The 16736-nt window shown below is 47.0% G+C and overlaps 1 protein-coding gene across 1 annotated transcript; it reads right to left on the bottom strand.

The window, feature by feature from the left end:
• Positions 1–10667: 10667 nt before the first annotated feature.
• Positions 10668–16528, bottom strand: LOC103636044 (PLATZ transcription factor family protein). Its single transcript, XM_008658404.4, has 4 exons — positions 16292–16528; positions 11651–12148; positions 11334–11483; positions 10668–11204 (listed from the first exon to the last, which is right to left on the bottom strand). Exons 1-4 carry the CDS (start codon positions 16328–16330, stop codon positions 10962–10964), a joined length of 930 nt encoding a protein of 309 aa, XP_008656626.1. The 5' UTR covers positions 16331–16528; the 3' UTR covers positions 10668–10961.
• Positions 16529–16736: the final 208 nt, after the last annotated feature.

Here is a 16736-nt window from a genome sequence, read left to right as displayed (position 1 = left end):
GTGCTAGAGGAGTTGCTACTGTTTTGGAGAGAATGGGTTGTGAGCATGTAAAATCCCTAGCTCAGTCCGAAGCTGCCTTGTCCTCCGAAGACATCAAGGACCCCTCGGCCGAAGCAAGCATGGTTGGCGGTAAATTTTTTACTGATATCTGGGACAATGGCGGCCGAGAAATGGCGCAAGAAATCATTCAAAAGAGTGAAAAAGGCATTCATGATGCTAGGAAAGTAGCAGAGGCTGCCGAGGAAAGTACAGAGCCCGAAGGGCATATATGTATTAATTAGTGGTTTTTATGATGCTGTAATTTTTAGTTCCAAACTCTGCTCTTGGTTTGTAATAGTAATATAGCCGTATCTTTTCTTCCCTCAGAACCTGCTGAAGCATCTCCGGGCCCCCACCCAAAGGGGGACGATGAAATTAGAAAAATGGCTGAAGACATTATGGATAAGGTTGTCAACCAACTTTTGAACGAAGCTGCAGAGATGGTTCTCAAGGAGAATTAAATCATTATTGTAGAAACATTTGGAACATAAGATGTGTAATGTATTGTAACTTTGAATGTAACATATAGTCTATTTATAATTTAATTCTTTATGATGCATGAAACTGTGCGTACATACCATTTTTTGAGCCTTCGGCGAAAAAAACACCTTCCCTTCTTTTCATGCTTCGTGAAGAGAATCTTTTCTAAATCCCAAGGATTTGTTTACCTTTCTGATAAAAACATCCAAGCTTCGTGAACTATCCTCCGAAGCTTATCTTCACTTCGATTCGTCTTCTTGTTCTCTTTTCCAAAACATGCTCCAAAGATTAACATTGTATCCCCTTCTTGTTCCAGATGCAGTATGCTGTATGATGCTTATGTTATGCAAAAATGATGTGATGATGTTATGTTATGCAAAATGATTTTTGTGCCGAAGATACACACATCCCTGCAATAGAGCACACAATCTTTTTGTATCAGCGTTGACTTTTCGCTGTAAGCCTCCCTTAGGAGCTTCTTCGCCTTTTACTTTCAGCGGAATCAGCGTTTATTTTTCGCTGTAAGCCTCCCTTAGGAGCTTCTTCGCCTTTTACTTTCAGCGGAATCAGCGTTTATTTTTCGCTGTAAGCCTCCCTTAGGAGCTTCTTCGCCTTTTACTTTCAGCGGAATCAGCGTTTATTTTTCGCTGTAGGTTTAGAAAACTTACACTGCGCTCCCTTAGGAACGACTTGTACTGTGTCCGTTAGATCAAATTTCTAATAATACAAAGGTCCTCCAAATCAGTATAAGTTCGCATGCTTCGGCAACTCAAGCCTATGGAAAAAACATATTTTTATTATGGTAAAAGACGAAGGTATTACAAGGAATTAAAATTCAACAAAATACATTTAAACTCTTCATAGTTGTTTCTTATTGACAAAAGGGTAATAGTGAATATAGAAAATGCAAAAGAACTGCTGTTGAGGTAGGATATTTGTCAATAAATGTGCTTCGACTCTGGCACAGTGCTGTTGACTGTGCGAGCTTCGGACTCCTCTCTGAAATCCCTCTGAAGATTATTATGCTGACTCCCTTCTGGCTGTTGTCCTCTCTGGGTCGGCGGTGGCGGTGGAGGTTGCTGCCAAGATGCTTGGGGTTGACTCGCCGAGGCAACAGAAGCTGCAGGGTGGTTGCCTACATATTCTGGTATATAAGGTGAGTGATACAAAGCAGTATGCATGACCTGCTTCGGCTGACTCTGTTGCGCTGCTGCTTCCGCTATTTCCTTCTGCTTCTAGATGGTAACATGGCACATCCTGGTAGTATGGCCCTTGTCTTCACCACAGAACAGGCAATATATTTTTCTTGGCTGGTCTCCAAACCTTCCCCCGAAGCCCCTGGCGCCTCTGCCCCTTTGCGCTGGTGGCCGAAAAGAACTCTGCTGTTGAGCCGAAGCTTGTGAAGAGTGTTGTGGCCTTTGCTGCTGGCTCCCTCGATCATCAGTTTGAGCAGAGTTATGGATTGACCTAACATGCCTCGGGTGAAATCTTCCTCCGAAGCCCCTGGTCATTTCAGAGAACCGGAATGCTTCCTCCCTTCTTTGGCGGAAGTCATTGTCAGCTCGAATGTATTCGTCCATCTTCTGGAGCAGCTTCTCCAACGTTTGTGGTGGCTTCCTGGCGAAGTACTGTCCGGAAGTGTTGGACTAACAGCCTTCCTCTTCTGGCTTCGGGCCTCTCTGAGAGAAAGGACATCCTGATTGGGATCCAGTGGCTGTAAAGTACCAGCCCCTGTCGCTGAAGCTTTTTTCGGCGGCATGACGAAGGTGATGCTTGCCGAAGTTGTTCAAAAGTCAAGAAATGGAAGTGAGTTCACCGGAGGTGGGCGCCAATGTTGGAGACTTGTTCTCAAATGCTATGAATTAAGAACAAGGCAACATAAAATGTTAAATGTTGATATCCTTCGCCCTTCGAAGCATTATTTCCCTAAGGATATAATGATTTTCGGACGAAGGTTATGAAGGACGTACCTCCATCAGCATAAAATATAATAATGAAGAAGGGATCATATGAATCATATAAGTTAACACGAACTGTTATGAATTACTGGCAACTTATTTCTATTTTATTATGATAACGGAATAGAAATGATATCAAATTACAAGTGTACCTTCAGATCGTGAGAAGGTAAAAATACAAGTGTGACGCAAAGGCCAATGTCCAAATCAGCGTGAACAGTACGGGGATACTGTTCGCCTATTTATAGGCACGGGTCACAGCCCATGCAAAATTACATTAATGCCCTTTACATTTGTCAATAACTCTATGGTAATTCTTCGAGGTTTAATCTAGTTTTTCATCTTTAAGTCGGTTTCCTTTCCTGCCGTTCTCCCGAAGCTCTTCTACACACAGCTTCGGCCCTGCGTAAACCTTCGTGTTCCTTGTGCTTCGTCCTACCGTGGCTCTGATCCAAACTTCCGAAGATACCTGTTAACGTACTTTACTCCAAAAACATTGTTAAATCATGTTTTTGAGGACCTTCGGAAGCCGAAGGCCCCCAACAATCGCCAAAATTTTGAAGCCCGGGACATACAAGCTGGCCAACGATAAAGGCGAGGTCTACAGCAACGCTTGGAACATCGAACAACTACGTCGCTTTTACTCTTAAAATGTTTCAAGTCGTTTATGTACCTCAGTCCCTTTACATGTACAAATGAAAAGTCTAGCTGTCAAGGGAGGATCGGCCTTGCCTCAGCAAAAACCGACCCTCCCTCGAGGGCTAAAAGGGGGGAACCCCCTCTGCGTCAAAATTTTCCTCGGAAAAGTTTTCTACCAAAACGTCTTTCGTGCCTTTCGACTATGTCGATAGCGAAATCCCAAAAACGAGCGAGTGGGACCTTGAATGGCAAGGCCGACCGAGCCGAGGGACTCCTACGCCTCTGGGATACAGATACCTCACTCATCACCTTCCGCGAAAGGCAGCTCACACTCGGATAAGTGATTCTGCTACCGAACAAGTCCTAACGCTCGGGTAGAAAACGACTTCCGTACCATTTCGACTATATCGATAACAGAATCCTAAAAACGAGCGAGAGAGACCTTGAATGGCAAGGCCGACCGAGCCGAGGGACTCCTACGCCTCCAGGATACGGATACCTCACTCGTCACCTCCCGCGAAGGGTAGTTCACGCTCAGATAATTGACTCTGCTACCGAACAAGTCCTAATGCTCGAAACGAGAGGAAAGGAAACACAACTTTAAACTCCAACATTGAAAATGTTTAGGCCTCAGCGGCCACGAGAAACATATGCATACTTAAAACAAACTGTTCCTGCAGGCTCAGACATCGGCAGGGGGAGGAGCAGTACCCTCGGCGTCGTTTCCACCCTCGGTAGAATCTAGCCCGGCCTCAGACAGCGACATGGGCGGAAGGACCTCCACCTCGAAGGAGGAAGCCAGCACCACGCTTGGGCCCTCGACAGCCGCGTCAAGCCTCTGGACCTCGGCTAAGGCGGCCTCCTCTTCGTCGGGTAAGAAGTACCCCTCGCTGACCCGCTCTAGATCCACGTCGTAGTGGGAGGCGAGAACGGCGAAGGCCCGCCTAACGCTGTGGTGCAGCGCCCCGCGGAGTCTGCTGCACACATGGCCGCCCAAGGCCCGCAGGTGACTCTAGGGGGAGCTACCCGAGGGGACGTCGTCGAGGCCAAAGGCCCGGCAAAAGGCCGAGATAGCCTCGGACATGGCCACGTGGTCGGCCTCCTTCTGCTCAGCCGCCTGGGCAAGCGCCTTGCAGTTCTTAACGGACTCGTTAAGAGCCGTCTCGAACCCTGCAGACAGCCGGACAATGTTCTTCAAACACGAGGATAAGGACGAAGCTAAACCAAAGTCGCAAAGCAGGCGAAACGTACCTTCGGCCTGGACACGCTGCTGCGAGGCCTTAGCTTGGGCGGACCAAGTAGACCCGACGGCCATGGCCAGGCCCTCCGCAAGGGTCTCGGCCCGAGCGGTCGCCTCGGGGTCTAGAAAGGGGGAACCCCCTCTGCGCCAAAACTTTCCTCGGAAAAGTTTTTCTACCAAAATGACTTTCGTGCCTTTCGACTGCATCGATGGCGGAATCCTAAAAACGACAAGAGAGACCTTGAACGGCAAGGGCAACCGAGCCAAGGGACTCCTACGCCTCCGGGATACAGATACCTTACTCGTCACCTTCCGCGAAAGGTAACTCACGCTCGGATAAGTGATTCTACTACCGATGAACAAGTCTTAATGCTCAAAATAAGAGGAAAGAAACACGGCTTTACACACAAATACCCAAATGTTCAGGCCTCGGCAGCCACAAAAAACAAACACACGTACTTGGGATAACTATGCTACGTAGATGTCGGCAGCACCCTTGGCGGTTTTCCCGACCTACAGCAGATATCTCAGTACTTGGAGCAATTACATTTTGCTCTTACATTCCCTTACAAACGGGACCCAGCTCCATTCCTGCAGGAATGGAATACCTCCACACCGGAGGGGCTACAAGATAACGAGCTCCAAGCGGCTCGCCGGCGACCACTGCACCAGCAGCGACAACGACCTCCGCCTTGGGCGGCTAGACAGCAGCAGCGATTGCCCCAGGGCAGACGCTACTGTGAAAAGGCCCTCGCCCCCGTCCGAGGGATGTGGACAAGCCATTAAAGCCAAAGAGCCAGAGGTCCGCCCGCAGGTAGCACTTACGGTCTCGTCGGCAGAGGCAACCACCTCGGCGGTAGGAAGCCTCACCAATGGCGACCACCACCTCAGCACCGACGACAGCGGCCACCTGCGCCCCAATGCCGCACCCGTGAATGGCGGCCGCCCCAAAGCGCACCGGTAGGTCCTCACTCCCGTCCTCGCCTCAGGAGCAAGGGCGAGACTGTCCCAGAACACGAACACCACCCTCGTGGCGTGCGACGTGTTGTGCGACCGACACCCGTGCGACGGACGGGTAGCCACGCTCCACCCCAGCGGTAGGAGGCGGCACCGGAAGCAGCGCCAGAGCCGACCAGGCCGGGGAGCCAGACACGCGGCAGCTGACAGCGCCACGGATGGCGAACGCCCTTCTCCCCTAATCACTAAGGGAAGAAGCGGGCCGCTGCCCACGCGAAGGCGAGACCCAACTCGGCGCACCCTCCTCCCCAGCACGGATGATGAACATCCTTGAAGCTGAGGGCAAGGGAGAGGCCATGGCCCGGCTCGCTCTTCCCCACCACAAGGCTGGCGGTCATCATCCTGGGTGACCGCCGGCAGGGGACTGCAGCCGGGCTGCATGATGAAAATCCTTGAAGCCGAGCGATGACTAACGAGCGCCAACCCCCATGAGGTCATGCTCCTCCAACAGCAGCAAGAAGAAGGCAAGACCACCGACATTGCCACGGGCGCGAGCTCTCCGGCGGTGAGGTCGCCAGAAAACACCGGCACACCTCATCTGGAGGCCCAGAAGGCGGAGGGGCGCAATGAAGATGAGAGGAGCGAGGCATGGTTAGTGCCCGGGAGATCGGCCCCTTTTTATAGGCAGATCTCCCCACTTACGCCCTGAAACGTCGCGGGCAAATTCTCCCCCGATGTGCTCCAGGATTCTCACCCTGCGACACTGGGGCTAAGTCCCACATGTCATACAAACTGACCCGCAACGCGAAGATGGAGAACCGCTGCACACGAAGCATGCAACTGCCCCGCGGGTAAGCGCTCCCTCATTCTCACCGAATCCAGCGGTCGAAAGGGCTGGCCGCCACGCCAGAAGCGTGCAACCGCACCACGATTGTACGCCCTTCCAGCTTCGTCGCAACTGGTGGTCCAACATGGAGGCCCGGGCCCACATGTCATGTGACCGACGCGCCGGTTACCGCGTGCAAAGAAATCGCACCGTCATTCGCGCCAATGTCGCGTCCTCTCGGGACTCCAGAACCCGTGCAGTGACTCAAGGCAGCCCCGCGCGTGACCCAACAGTGCCAATTAAGGGCGACGATCATGGGTCAGTCAGCCGCGGGGATAGGCGCGACAGTTGATATGACCGAAGGCGGACCGGTAGTAATTGCAGCAACAGATGTGCGGAAGCAACGGTCCATTCACCTACAGGCTCGCATCCTCTCCTGAAGCGGCAGGGGAGCCCTTTCCCACGGCATAAAGACGATGCACCCGTGTTCCGTTCCTCGAACGACTTGCGCACGCGCAACAGATGCCCTGCGAATCGCCCGTCCCATCGCATTAACTCCTTGGCAGGGCAAGCGACACCTCTGGCAGTCAAAGTGAGCACCGTTTCACCTCCGTCATGATGACCGTGTCAAAAAAGGTGCGCCATATTATTTAAATTCATATCCTTTTTCTCTCTCTCTCTCTTGCCATAGGGATCGGGAAAGGGGATATTCCGGAAAAGGATCCTTCTCAGCGAAGAAAACGGGCCCCGAGCCCTCCTACTGATCAGGGGTTCGGAGGTTGCGCCCTACGGGGTTCGGCAACCGCCCCAGAGCACTCGGGCTCCGAGCCCTTTACTGATCAGGGGTTCGAAGGCTGGCCCCTCAGAAGGGTTCGACAGCTGCCCCAGAGCACGCAGAGTTAGGGATGACCTGGGTACGTTCGTTACATGGCCGAGACTCGGGCTACGCTCCCGAGGTACCCTAGGACATTTCCGAGACCAGCGGGAACGATTTGTAATGGAATCCCACCGGAGGGAGGCACCGAGCCCTCGGACCCTATCAAATGGGTCCGGGTCCAGCAAATCACATGCAAGTACTTTTGGAGCGTGCCTCTGGGCCACTAGTCGACCCTTATTGAACGAGGCTCGGGCGTCCACTCGGATCACCCGATAGCAACTCACTAGAAACACCGTGTTCGATGCCCTCCGAGGGTAACATGGCGCTTTCCCCCCCCCTTCCTCCTTGCGGAAAGGCGACGAAGGGGCGTACAATAAAAGTCAAGACGGTCCTTGATCGTCCTCTCGCTCCGTGCAGAGGCTCGGGGGCTGCTCTCGCACCAGGCTACGGCCAAATTGTCGACCACGTCGACAAAACAGCTTAAAAACTCAGAGCCTAACCATGCACCCGGGCTACGGCCAGGCCGCATGAGGAAACAACAAGGCCGACCGAGGCATCACAAAAAGAATTAAGACCTCAGAGGAGTCAAACCACTCCTCCGAGGCCTCGGGGGCTACACCCGATGGGTGCGCTCGCGCGCACCCATCGGAACAAAATATAACCGAGAAAGGCTGGTCTCCTTGCAAAAAATCCGGCAGAACTTCCAAGCGAGTACCTACACTCCCTTCGAGGCTCGGGGGCTACTGTCGGGTACCGTAATTAGGGGTACCCCCAACACTCCTAAACACGGATGGAAAACGTCTTCAGAACAAACCATAAAGACTGATAAGCATGGTTCAAGTCAAGGCCTCGTCTGCCAAGGAACGCGATCTCGCCTCGCCCGAGCCCGGCCTCGGGCGAAAACAGTAGTCCCGGGCGGATTCATGCCTCGCCCGAGGGCCTCCACAGGCAGTGGGCGCACCCTCGGCTCGCCCGAAGTCAAGCTCGGGCAAACTTTGTCGTGCAGCGACCTCAGCCAGATCGCCTTACTAACTGACCGTATCGCATGCGCATTTAATGTGGGGATCGCCTGACACCTTATCCTGACACGCGCGCCTCAGTCAGCAAGGTCGAAGTGACCGCAGTCACTTCGCCCTTTCATTGACCGTTCTGACAGGAAAACAGCACTGTTCGCCCCGCTCCGGCTACTGTGCCAACCACCAGGGTAAGACTAACAACAGTAAGTCACGGCCTCTCTCGAGTTCGGCCTCGGACACAACAGGGAGCTCCGCCTCGCCCGACCCCAGGCCTCGGTCTCAGCCTCGGCCTCGGGGGAAGTTCTCCGCCTCGCCCGACCTCGGCCTCGGGAGGAGCCACATCCACGCCCGACCTCAGCCTCAGCCTCGGGAGGAGTCGCCGCCTCGCCCGACCTCGGCCTCGGACCGACTACGCTACAGGGGATACATCATTACCCTACCTCTAGCTAGCCGCCTCAGGCTACGAAGGAACAAGACCGGAGTCACATCTAGATTACTCCGGCAACAGGTAATGATGGTTCCCCGCATACGTCCATGACGTCAATAGTCCCCAAGCTCTCTACGGAAGCAAGGAAACGTCAGCAGGATCCATGCCGCACCACCAGCTGTGCTTCTACAGGGCTCAAGCACTTCTCCGTCGGCCACGTTAGCACATAGCTACACTCCCATTGTACAGCTGGACCATCTCCTTGTATCTATAAAAGGGGATGTCCAGGGCCTTCCTAGGGGGGCGGGCAGAGGCAGGCGAGAGGCGAGCAGAGGCAGGCAGAGGGAGAGAGACGCGGAGGAGGCTAACTCAGACGACTCAAGGCCGAACTCTCTCTCTCTCTCTCTCGCTCTCGATCAGCTTGTAACCCCTACTCCAAGCACCCCGGTGCAAGATAACATAAGCCTCATTCTCCCCTTGTGTTCCATCTTGCATCAACTCATCTGGACAGGGGCACGCGACACAAAATTCACTAGTCGGTCCGGTTGAGGGTCCCCCGGGTCCGAAACACCGACACTTCCAACATAATATATCCCAAAACAAATCTTAAGACACCCAAAAAATACAAAAATAAGTAATCCTTATCTAGAGACGTATAGGCGATACGAAAAATCACATGCTGGAAAATTCCGAAAAATCTAAGGCACTATTTCGAAAAATTCTGAGACATAAATCTGGTAATTTCCGACAAAAACCGGTAACCGAAGGAAACGGTCAGTAAAACACCACGCTGATTCCGATAGAAAATTCTGAAAACCGATTTCGTTTTCGAAAAATTCCGTTACCGATAAATCCGATCGAAAAAATTCAAAATCTGTTTCCAGAATACCGAAAAATTTCGAAACCGTTTACATCCCTAGCTATGTATACTTCAAAGTTATCTATATCTATTTTTTACGATCTTCTCTAAAAAATTAGATCATCTATATCTCCCTTTTCTTCAACAACGTTCTTAATCGGTGCATGCATAGCATATGAACGCTGAATTTAGAGTACTCGATCCTTTAGGCTGTCCACACTCATTCTACTCTAAAAGGAATATTCTATCCTAGTCATCAATATTTTAAAATACAGTAGCCAAACTCCCGCATCCACAACTACTCTATATCTCAACTCTATACAAACTACCACATTTTTTATCAATATATATCCAAAATACCCACCGTGGGTCCCACCACCCACTCCTTTGCTGTCACCACTCCGCACCACCGTGGGCTTCGAGAGAGAAGATAGGGTAGGAGAGAGAAGACGCTGGATGTGAGGTGAGAGACAAGCAACTCTACGGTAGGGATGGATTTCGAGTCTACCGCTGCAGCTTGTTTTTACTGCATCCTGTGACTGCATCGCCCATAGCGTAGGGCGTCCAGTAACTACTGTGGGCAGCCTTGAGGACCTGGATACAGTCTTACTACTCCGTAGTGGTGCGGTATCCGTCCCCTCTCTCGTATTGTCTGACTTTACGTGTGAACTTGCTGCATGCATAGCATATGAACGCGCAGGCTTTGGATTTCTCTGGACGCAAAGGATGCGCTCCTGCTTTTGTGTTGCAAATGGGTTCGGTTCCCAGCTATTTTCAAAATTCTAAGCGGAGTTTCAAACCCTCTTCCATTTCAATAATTGTGTGTAAACCTTGGGACTAAACTATTAATTATGAAAAATATTTTCCTAATCGCTTTATCTGTTTGGGCCTTAAGAGGATGTTACTGGATCATCTAAACAGGGCCAGCACGTCAGCTCGCACGAGTTGCTTCAAGTCACACTGAATGCGTGTCCATAGGAAGGGTAAGAAGAAAAAAGAGGAAGTGCCGACATCGGTGGCGACGCGAGTCTGTGAAGTGAGAGAGAGAGAGAGTGGCGGGGTTACGAGGGAAAAGATAAGAGATGATTTAAATAATATTGTTAATTAGATTTAAGTGACTAAAGTAAAGCAGGTTATCTAGCCATTCGAACCATATTTTTTTTTGAAAATGTGCTATCGGATTATATTGTAGAACTTTTTTGTATGCATGTACTAACTCATCAACCGAAGACTGGATCTATAATAATCTATAGTTGTTGCAAAACTTCCGTAAAAGGCGAAGTTATAAAATTTTCTATTTTTCTAAAAAAAAGACACAGAACACTGGCGGGGGTATAGGAAACATTACATCAGATAAAGAAAATTGTAATAAGCTCCATGCACGGTTCGTCTAGACTTGCAAACAGCAAGAGTAGACTTGGGAATTCAAAAGAAAGGTGTCTGCGAATTTTTTTTAAAAAAAGTCTAGCCATGAAGTTTTATGCCAAACAACAACCAGAATGACAATTATTGAAACTGAGTCGGATCGCACCTAGCCAGCCAGTCTCCACGGCTACCTCTAGCTAGGTTCTACGCATGCAGGCTCGACATCTTTTATTGGGGGCATGCGCACCTCTCTCATCCAGCAGCGAGCAGGCACGTCTTCAGAAGAACGGCGCCCTCTCCGGCGCCGCCTGCTTGCGCGGCCGCCTGCGGAGCGACGCGTTCTGATTTGCGGCCGGCGGCGGCGGCGGCGGAACCTGCGCAGGCACCTCGTGCGCAGCTTCAGGGCCAGGCAGCTCATCGGCTGCAGCCCCTGATGGTTCAGCCATCTGCACTTGGAGGCTCCTGTAGCGGACCTCAGCTTCGGGCCCCGAGAAGTCGTCTTGCGCTACATCAACATTCCCCTGATCCATAACAAGAAAAGAAAAAACACACACACACACATAATAATGCAATGATCTCGAGGCAACCACAGCTAATATTATTTACGCGCCAGACTTTGCTGAGAGAGAGAGAGAGAGAGATGCATGTACCTGGCAGGCAAGAGAGCAGAACAGGTTGGGCGCGCTACGGAGCCAGGTTCTGCAGGTCACGCAGCGCGGCGTCCCTGCCTGAGGCCTGAAATGCTTGGACCTGCTCATGGGCCTCAGGTGCAGCACCTTCTTTGCATTGACAACATATGCCTGCAAATTAAATACGAGGAACTTGTAACTAGTAACACAGTCTGTAATCAATGAATTATAAGCAGTATGCATGCATGCATTATCATGCCCAGCTGGGCAAAGAAATGCTCATATAGTCATATAGGAACAGGAGTATGCAACAACAATGCATGTGTCCATGCACATACCTGGATCCTGGAGACGTCGACGCCGAGCGCCTGCATATCGGAAGCGTGGACGACGGAGCGGTAGACGTAGCGGCGGATCTTGAGGAGGCGGTGGCCAGGCAGGTCGTGGGTGCAGCGGGGGCAGGTCACCTTGCAGCACTTGAGGCAGAACATGCACTGCTCCGCCCTGTTCTTCGACACGTGCTCCTTGCATGGCTCCCAGAACCTGGTTCTCAGCAGTGTGATCAGCCATGCCGGCTGCTGCTGCTGTTGCCGCCGCCGCTGCTTCTTCTTCTTCTTCTTGTTTTTGGGTTTCTCCTTTTTCTTTCTCTGCTGCTGTCGCTCCTCTTCCTCTTCCGAATACGAGTCCCAGTCCGACTCCGAATCTAAATCCGATTCAGAGTCCGAATCCGGATCCGACCCACCGGAGTCGTCCTCCGCTGCAGTCTCCTCTCCGTTCCTCACCTGCTGCTTCTCCTCCGCCACCGCTCCATGCACCTCCACCACAGTCTCCTTTCCCTTTATATATAGTGTATGGCAATCAAACAGTAGCAATTACACAACAAAGATGCGTCAACGATGCATGCATGATCATTAGGGATGAAAACGGTCGGAAACGGTATTTATTCGGTAATCAGTTTTTCCTTTGATTGCGAACAAACAGGATATAGAATATACAATATAAATTTGTATTCTTGTTTTTAACATTCAGCTTGTTAAGATTCATAAAAGGTAAACCTCAAATTTATCTTACATTATCTCAAATAATAGATATAAACTTCGGTATGGATTCGGAAACAAATTCGGTAATTTTTTCAACTTTTTGTGTTGTAGGGAGCAAATAATACATAAAACAACTTATATAATATTTTATTCATATTTATACTAATGTGCTTGATAACATAAAAAAAGATTAACATCAAATTTTATACATATCTATTTTAAAATATTAAATTTGTTTTAACAGTTCGGATTACCACTTTCATCCCTCTATATATATATATATAGTATATGTATTTATATATATATATATATATATATATATATATATATATATTGCGGTTAGAATTAGCTAGTACTGCTATATCAGATCGAATCTTGGAGACGTGCATATGCATTTTTCCTATTCCTAAAAATACTTGTTCTTTTTCAAGTGTTCGTTCAACGGTGAGATATATATAAGAGCGTGTTTGGAATCAAAGTATTTCAAAACCATGGTTTTAGAATACTATGGTTTTGAAATGTCATTGATATACAACCATAGTATTTTTTTTACATCACTTCAAACAATGCTTATTTAAAGACAAATTAAAGTATCTTAAACTATAATATTTAGTATACATGTGCAAGAAGCTAATCATAGACAAAAACTTTAGGTTAGAGTGTAGTTTCAAATACTCTAAAAATACTATAGTATCTACAAAACCATAATATTATTCAAAACAAAGTTTTTGACAAAGTAGCCAAACACTTCTTAGTAAAAAAATATTATAATTTTATTTTAAAACTCCAAAAATACTTCGCTTCCAAAATGTCCTTTAAATATACAGATCGAGTACGTAAAATATAAAGAGAGAGAGGACTAAAAAAATCAAGATCTAGTTAGGACATGCACGTGCAATTCTACTGCAAAGTGCCAAGGCTAGAAACATGACATGGGTACAGTCCGTATAAGACAAAGTATAACCGCCGCTGTCGTCCTAACTTGCCAGCCGGGCAAGTGCAATGATGCCCGCATTTGCTGACATGGCATCTGTGCCTGCAGTCTAGGCACTGCTCTGCCCTTTCGGCTCGATTCACTACCGGCCCAACAAAGCCACCCTAAATTTAATTTTCTAATTAGGCTAAATTTACTAGACCTGACCAGCTACGCTACGTACAAAGGCGCAAAACCACGTTTTGCACTATAATATCCACGCGACGGAGTATGAAATAAAAGATAAAGACAAAAAGATGATGGCCTTAAACTAACACGATAACACATAAAAAAACTCTTTGATAGCACGTTCCAAAACAATTAGCTACACACGTGTACCATATATGGTTCATACATGCTCATGAGCAAAAAGGTCTTAAACTAAACTTAGGAAACAAACAAATAAGCCATGATGGATCTACAGTTAAACAAAATTGGAATAAAAAAGGTTGCCCGGAGAAGCATTGATTAATAATTTTAGTTCTAGATAGCACCTTTTAACAATTTTAGATATAGATAGGTACCCATGATAACCTTGTGGCACTTTATTTTACAAAAATAGGTAAAATATGTTACATGGATCCGAAAACTAGAGGTCGTTACAACTGTTATTGTTGCATACGCGCCTCTGGTTTAAATATCCCTAATTATTATCTGAAACATCAACATGTATGAACGATAACGCATAAGAAACCTTTTAATAGAATATTCCAAAACAATTGGTTACACACGTGTACCACGGTTCATACATGACAGATCTACAGTCAAACGAAATTGGAACAAAAAGATGACTTAGAGAAAGCATCGATTAACAATTTTAGATCTTGATAGCACCAATCAACAAATTTAGATCCAGATAGATACCCGTGATAACCTTGTGGGACTTTATTTAAAAAAGATAAATAGTTGCATGGATCCAAAAACTAGAGGTCGTTACAACCGTTATTGTTGCATAGATGCCTCTGGTTTAAATATCTCTAATTATTACCTAAAACACAAACATGTACAAACTAACACATAAAACCAATTTAATAGCACGTTCTAAAATAATTGGTTACGCACGTGTACCATGCTTCATATACATGTTCATGACAGAAAAAGTAGATCTTGGTCTAACCTTAGGAAACAAACAAATAAGAAACTAGAGTCGAACAAGACTAGAATAAAAAGTTGTCGCTTAGAAAACGCATATATTAACACTTTTAGATATAGATAGCATTAATAAACAATTTTAGATCTAGATAGATATCCATGATAACCTTGTGGGACTTTACTAAGAAAACAGGTAAAAGAAGTTGCACATATCCAAAAACCAGAGACCGTTAAACGTTATTGTTGCATATGTGGCTCTAGTTCAAATATCCCTTACTACCTGAAACGCAAACATGTACGGACATGATAACGTGTAAGAAACGTTTTCACAACACAATCTAGAGCAATTGGTTACACACGTGTACCACGGTTCATATGTCCATGAGGAAAACTAGATATTTGAAATTAAAAACAACCATATATGCCACGAGGAATCTACAGTCTAATAAAACTAGGATAAAAATAAGCCATTGAAAGAAAGCAAGAATTAATAATTTTAGATATAGATAGATACCTATGATAACTTTGCGGGACTTTATTTTAAAAAATAGGTAAAATAAGTTGCACGGATCCGAAAACTAAAGCATGTGTATCTATCTAGATCTAAAATTGTTAATGAGTGCTATCTAGATCTAAAACTGTTAAATAGTGCTTTCTACTAGCAACCTTTTTATATTCTATTTTTGTTGGACTGTAGATCCATCATGGCTTATATGTTTGTTTCCTAGGTTTAGTTCAAGACCTTTTTCTCATGAGCACATATGAACCATGGTACACGTGTGTAGCCAATTGTTTTGGAATGTGCTATTAAAGGGTTTTTATGTGTTATTGTGTCCGTACATATGTTTGTATTTTAGGTAATGACTAGGGATCCTTAAACCAGAAGCACATATGCAACAAAAACAGTTGTAGTGGCTTTAGTTTTAAAAACAGTTGAAATAAGTTGCAAGGATCCAAAAACCAGAGGCCGTTACAACCGTTATTGTTGCATATGTGCCTATATATGGTCGAAATATCCCTTACTACCTGAAACACAAACATGTATGAACACGACAACGCATAAGAAACCCTTTAATAGCACGTTCCAAAATAATTGGTTACACACGTGTACCACGACCCATACATGCTCATGAGAAAAAAAGTAGATCTTGAACTAAACTTAGGAAACAAACATATATATGCCATGGTGGACCTACAGTTGAATGAAATTGGAATAGAAAAAGGTCGCTCATAGAAAGCACCGGTTAACAATTTTAGATCTAGATAGATACCCATGATAACCTTGTGGGGCATTACTAACTAAAAACTAGCTAGGTAAAAGAAGTCGCACGGATCCAAAAACTAGAGACCGTTAACCGTTATTGTTGCGTACGTGGCTCTAGTTGAAATATCCCATTAGTACCTAAAACGCAAACCATGTATGGACATGATAACGTGCAAGAAATGTTTCGGCAACACGATCCAGAGCTGTCGATTACACACGTGTACCTGAAACGCAAAACATGTACGAACATAATAACGCGCAAGAAACGTTTCGGCAACATGATCCAGAGCTGTCGATTGCACACGTGTACTACGGTTCATACGTCCACGAGGGAAACCGGAGATCTGAAACTAAACTTAGAAAAAAAACAATCATATAAGCCATGATGAATTTATAGCCTAACATACTAGGATGGGGAAAAAAGTCGCTCAAGAGGGATAGAGACCCTTTTTCAAGGAGATCAGAAGCTATATATTGCCTGGATTTATAGAGCACAAATAAACATCTAGATATGGATGAATATGAACCAGCTACTATACTGTGGTAGAAATTCGTTCTACGCACGCACGGATCCATCGAGAGCGGCAGAAGTGTTTCTCATGTATATTACCTTGTTGGTTGCGGTGCAAGAGGAACCTATGCAAGACATGTTGCCGTGCTGCTGGAGAGTGTGTTCTCTCGATCTCACAGCTCACTAGCACAGTCGTAGCATCTATGTATCTTGTGTTTTACTACTGGTTCCTCTCTCTCGCCGGAGGAAATCTGGAAAGCTGAGCCGCGCGATGGGGCCAAGATAGAGGATGATTATAAATAGGGAAACTCAGAAGGGGGAAATATAATGGCTTTTGTTTAATTAATAACACAACATAGTGTTAACGTGGCTATATCTCTCTCGTTTTAATTAATTTGTAAAAGAATCCTGAATCAGTTAATCACGGCCGTCGGTGAACTGACCTACCAACCAATCCAACGGTGTAGCCTCACGTACGCGACACCGTGATGTCGTGTGTGCCGCCGTTCCAACGAGCGGAGCCGGAGAGTGGTCAGGTCAGGTT

This window comes from Zea mays, chromosome 1 (assembly GCF_902167145.1).
Source record: "Zea mays cultivar B73 chromosome 1, Zm-B73-REFERENCE-NAM-5.0, whole genome shotgun sequence".
NCBI lineage: Eukaryota > Viridiplantae > Streptophyta > Magnoliopsida > Poales > Poaceae > Zea > Zea mays.
Note: the sequence above shows the minus strand (reverse complement) of the source record. Positions and strands in the feature narration are given on the sequence as shown.

Coding starts and splice junctions, on each gene's coding strand:
- LOC103636044 (XM_008658404.4), bottom strand. CDS start 16,330: ATGTCTTGCATAGGTTCCTCTTGCACCGCAACCAACAAG. Junction 12,149..16,291: donor CTTGCACCGCAACCAACAAG/GTAATATACATG, acceptor CTATATATAAAG/GGAAAGGAGACTGTGGTGGA. Junction 11,205..11,333: donor TCTGCTCTCTTGCCTGCCAG/GTACATGCATCT, acceptor GTTATGGATCAG/GGGAATGTTGATGTAGCGCA.